This window comes from Otolemur garnettii, unplaced genomic scaffold (genome assembly GCF_000181295.1).
Source record: "Otolemur garnettii isolate 467f Iridium unplaced genomic scaffold, OtoGar3 scaffold00014, whole genome shotgun sequence".
Taxonomy (NCBI): Eukaryota; Metazoa; Chordata; class Mammalia; order Primates; family Galagidae; genus Otolemur; species Otolemur garnettii.
Genome location: NW_003852409.1, coordinates 30,582,214 through 30,587,247, shown reverse-complemented (window position 1 = coordinate 30,587,247; position 5,034 = coordinate 30,582,214). Strand labels below are relative to the sequence as shown.

Sequence of the window (5,034 nt, the reverse complement as noted above, 5' to 3'; positions counted from 1 at the left end):
CTGGGGGGCTGTAGGAGACAGCTAACCCTGCACCTGTCCCCTGCTGCGAGGCTATGTGATCATCAAGCTTGCTGGGGACAGGAGATCCAGTCTAGAACTGCACTCTTCTACTGGGGACCAGGGACAAGGCCTGCCTCTCTGTGCCTCAGTTTCCCTGTGCCTCTGTGACCCCGACCCTGCCTCACCTTCCAGGGTACCTTATGCTTTCAATAAATGTATCTCAAGAGCCAAAAGGCCCTGGGCCCTGTGCTAAACCCAGGGGACATTAGTGCAGAGGACATCAAAGCCCCTGCTCTTATGGGGCTTCTAGTCAGGTGAAAAGACATAGTCAGCCTGATTCCACATAGGCTGGGGTGTGATGGGGAGGGTCAGGGTGCTATAGGAGCTGGAGGTGACCCCTCTCCACCCCTAATCCCAATCTTCTCCTCCTTCTGTGAAGTTCCATGGCCACTGGTAGGTGTTGCTCTCCTAGGAGGTTTTCTCTGAGTTCTTCACGTCCACCTGGAGTCTCTCCTGCTGTCTAAAAAATCCACGGGGTCTTGTTTATAATGTGAATGGAGATGGATCATGCAGTGTGGAGGAAAGTGGGAGGGAGGGACATTTGGAAAAGCCTCTTGGAGGGTCCCTGTTACTGCCACAGACACTCCCAGCACCTCTCTAAATCCCCTACCCTGAGATGCCCACTGCCCTTGTAACATCTGTCTTCTCCCTCCAAATTCATTTCAGGTGGCCATGTCAGGGGAAGAGCAGAGCTTGGAGCCAGGCATCCCTGGAGGTCAGCAGTTTATGCCTCAGGGAGTCTTGGTTCCTCCTTGTAAAATGGGGATATAACGGTATGGGGCAGCTGTGAGGATTCAGAGCTGATAAGGTGAACGCCTAGGGCGGGCCCTGGGGCTGAGCAGAAGGAGAGTTCAGCCCTGGGGCTGGATTAACTGTCCCCAGGGCACAGATCCTGGAGACACCTCACAGCCTCCTTTCCCACTAAGCAGCCCTTGCTTGGGTGCCACCTCCCCCATCTGCCAGGTTACAGAAAAAGGCAAAGGAGCTGCCTCCCTGGAGGTGGGGGCCTGCTGGGTGAGGATAATTGCCCTTGACCTCATGCCTGAAGTTGGCTAGGAACCGGCTGGGTAGCCATAGGGCTGAGCGAGGAAACCTTCCTCCAGCCCCCACCCAAGGTGTCACACCCACCCTTCCCACCCCTGTGTCAGCTTCAGCAGAGACAAACACATGTCCAACTCTGGTCACTGGTACAGGCCAACAAATGCTGGGGGGATCCAGGGGCCAGGTCTAGGACACTAGACCATCACCCTATCTTCAGAGGCACCCAGGGTTCCAGCCTTCTTCTCTTGCCCTGGGCCTCGATGTCTCCATCTGTGATCCAGAATAGATATAGAGAAGGACTCCCCTCTCTGTAGGTCTTGCCAGCACACACAAAGATTTGTCTTCTCAAAACCCAGCTCTGCCAGCATCCTTCTGCTCAAAAACCCTCCATGACTCCCAGTGGACCTCAGGATAAAGTCCTGACATTCAAAGCCCACCCAGAGCAGGGCCAGAGTCTGCCTCTCCAGGCTTCCTGACCCATCTTACCCTTGCTGTCCCACAGTGGTCCAATCACTTCCTCCTTCTGGGCCTTTGCTTAGGCCAGTCTCCTGCCTGGTATGCCCTCCTTGTCCCTGTGTCTCCCCTATCAACTCACCCAGTCTTTCAAAGGCCAGCCCCTCAGGCTGCCTTCTCTGAACCCCCTGGGGCCTGGCTCGAGGTGCTACCTGGGACTAACACCATGATGGACAAGGAAGAGGTGCTTACTATTTGCAGAATGAATGCGCAACAGTTTTGGGATTGTCACTCAGACTCAGGGAGCACCAATAGGGGAGTGAGTACTGTGTGTCAGGCCCAGGGCTCAGCATCACAGTTCCCAACCTCTGGAAATCTCACAGCCTGGCCAGGAAGGCCCCATCGTGGCCCACTTTATAGATAGAGGGACTGAGGGTAGAGGGAACTTGCCCAAGGTCACACTGCTCAGAGCAAGCAGATAAGGATTTGAACCTAGGACCATCTGATTTCAGAAATGCTATTAAAGTCTGTCTCCCTTTCATGTGGAGCTGTCTTTTGTCCCTGAAGGATTTTCCACCCACGAAGCAGGCAGACACAGAGTGTGTAGCCCTGTGCAGGTCCTCTGCCCTTTCTGGGCCCAGAGACCCCAGCCCCTCGTAGCTGCCTCACTGTGCCCATTTGGGAGATTCCTTCCCTGTCTTGGCCTTCAGTTTTCCTGCCCACAAAGCAAGGGCACAGCAGCCTGTTGGTGGCGCTTAGTGAGCCAGCTGTGGTGGCCCATGAGACCTGTAGGAATCCCGACTCTGCCACCTTCTTGGGCCAATTATCTCACCTCATCACGTCTCTCTTTCCTCATCTGCAAAACATGATCACTGAGACCATGGAGTTGTGAGTTCCACATGAGTTGCTTTAGCCAGGGCCTGGCCTGGGAACGGTCCCTTTGGACCCGCTATTAGGGTGATTGTTTTCATCTGTGGGGCTGCCAGATGCACCCCCCCCACCAGTCTTGGACAGACTGGGATGGGAGGGTGGGGTGCATGGGGAGACAAGCCTGGAGGACAGGCCCTCCCACCCCACTGCCTCCCCCCCATCCCAGGGCCCCCCACCCAGCAACAAAGCCTGTGGCACTTCCTCTACCCGTCTGGCAGGCAGCCTGGCCCGGCCCCTTCTCTAAGGAAGCGCATTTCCTGCCTCCCTGGGTCGGGCTGGATGAGCCAGGAGCTCCCTGCCGCTGCTGGTCATACTCCAGCCTCCATCTGCGTGCACAGGCTAGGACCACTGCCGCCACTGCTATCCACAGGAGCTCAGCACCCCACCCTGCCCATCTGTTGGCCAGTGACTCCAGCTCGGCCCTGCATCCCTGTGCCCACTTCTCCTGACCCCTCAGCCACCACCCCAGAAGGCTGGAGCAGGGACGCCGTCACTCCGGCCGCCTGCTCCCCTCAGGTCCCCGCTCGAGCCCACGCCGGCCCCGGCGCCCACCCGCCGCCCTGCCCCTGGACACCGGATAAGGCCCAGTGCTCAGGCTCCTGGGTGGACATCATGGCCCACGGCATGCTCCCCCTGGCTGTCATCCTGCTGCTGGCCGGCCGTAGCGTCAGCCCCACAGGTAGGTGGCCAGGGCCCTGGGATGGAGACAGTTGTCCCATTGTACACAGACCAGGCCCCGGTGTCCCCAGCCTCCTTCCTGTGTCCTCACTCACATCCAGTAGAACCATCTTCGTGGCTATGGAGGTGACTAACCCTCCCAGTTTGCTGGGACTTGGGGGTTTCACAGAATACGGGACTTTCAGCATTAAAAGTCTCAGCAAACCAGGACAACTTATTTACCTTAACCCTGACCTCTGGTGTCTTCCCTCCCAGCAATATCCATTTCTCCCCAAGAAGCCCAGGTCCCAGAATGCTGAACAGCCCCAAGAGAGTTCCCTGCCATCTCTGGGCCTTGGTTTCCCATCTGAGGAATGTGTAGGAAGGTGGGCCCACAGCTTTGGGTTCAGAGTGCAGGCTTCGGGTTCAAATCTCACAGAAGTACTTCCTCACGGGGTGATCATGGAGACTGCCTCTTGGGCTCTGAACACAGTGGGGATGATAATAGAACTTCCGCCTCAGGGCTGCTTCCAAAGTCAGTGGTAAAGCAGTACTGGCAGGCTGGTTACTCCTGTGTTGTTGATACTGTTTTATTATTAGCTTTGAATCCCTCTACCTCCCCTTCCCCAGGCCACTGAACGCCCCTCCAAAACCCTTTGACCAGGCCCAGACTATAGCACTCTGACGTTGCCTCCACCCCTTTCTACATAGGGGGTACAGGATGGGCCTACAGGCTCCTCAGCCTGGGAGTCTTTCCAGGGGGGTCATGGCTTCTGCTGCCTTCTAAAATTGACCATAGGAGGGGCAGTGAAGTCAGAGACCCCTAGCCCTACTTCCTACTCATGGTGGGTCTCTGCTGGGCCCTGCCCCTCAGGCACCTCAAGCCACTGGCCAGTCCTATGGACACCCTTTCACCTACCTACACGTCCAGGGACTTCCTGAAGGATCTGGAGAAGGGGGAAGGAAGGAGGAGGGAAACAGCAGGAGGGACAGCCACTTCCTTACCCCACAGCCTGTCCAAGTCCCTAATTTTCGGCCTCTAAACCTTTCACCATTGCCTCATTGATAGATGGGAAACTGAGTCTCAGAGACAATGAATGACTTAGGGATTTGAGCCCAGGCCTGCAGCTCCCCAGAACATTTGATGCAGCCCATTTGATAACCCTGCAAGATGGCTGCCACCATCATCCCCATTTCACAGGGGAGGAAATGGAGGCTGTGATCTGCCAAAGCACACACAGCTAGGACAGAATCCCTCCCTGAGCTACAAGATATGCCCCAGGGCTGCCCAGGGCCCTTCCCTCCATCCATTCCTAGCTGCTATAACATTCTTCTCCTCTTGGTCGTTAGAGAAAGATCAATGCCGACATTTAGTGTATGGTTTTAAAGGATCGAAAGGCAGTGGTGTGTGGATAAATAATTAATAACAGAGCAGGGTGGGGTAGGGGGACTAATTCATAGTGTCTGTCAGTTTCCATTGTAAATATCCTCACATGACTGGTTTCAAGCTACCAACTCACCAGATTCAGTCAGAGCTGGGATTCAATGTGTGGTGCTAGCCAGTATTCCCACCACAGGATACCTACCACGTAGATAATCCTAAGAGTGCAGGTGATAGTGTAAAATGATTGAGAAGTAATGAGTTTTGATAATTATTACTTTTAATATACATATAGTTTACTTAATTGTAAGTTTGTATAATTTAATTTTTAATAGTAGCCATGGTTTTCTTTTTCTTTTTTTTTTTTGAGACAGAGTCTCACTTTGTCACCCTTAGTAGAGTGCCATGGCATCACAACTCACAGCAACTTCAAACTCTTGGGCTTAAGCGATTCTCTTGCCTCAGCCTCCCAAGTAGCTGGGACTACAGGTACCCACCACAGTGCCTGGCTA

The 5,034-nt window shown here is 54.6% G+C and overlaps 1 protein-coding gene across 1 annotated transcript in view; it reads left to right on the top strand.

The window, feature by feature from the left end:
• Positions 1-2,686: 2,686 nt before the first annotated feature.
• Positions 2,687-5,034, top strand: part of ENG (endoglin) — a 38,613-nt gene continuing 36,265 nt past the window's right edge. The window contains exon 1 of the mRNA XM_012802396.2: positions 2,687-3,163. Coding sequence (XP_012657850.1) covers positions 2,764-3,163 — 400 coding nt within the window. The 5' untranslated portion in view covers positions 2,687-2,763. The remainder of the gene's footprint in view (positions 3,164-5,034) is intronic.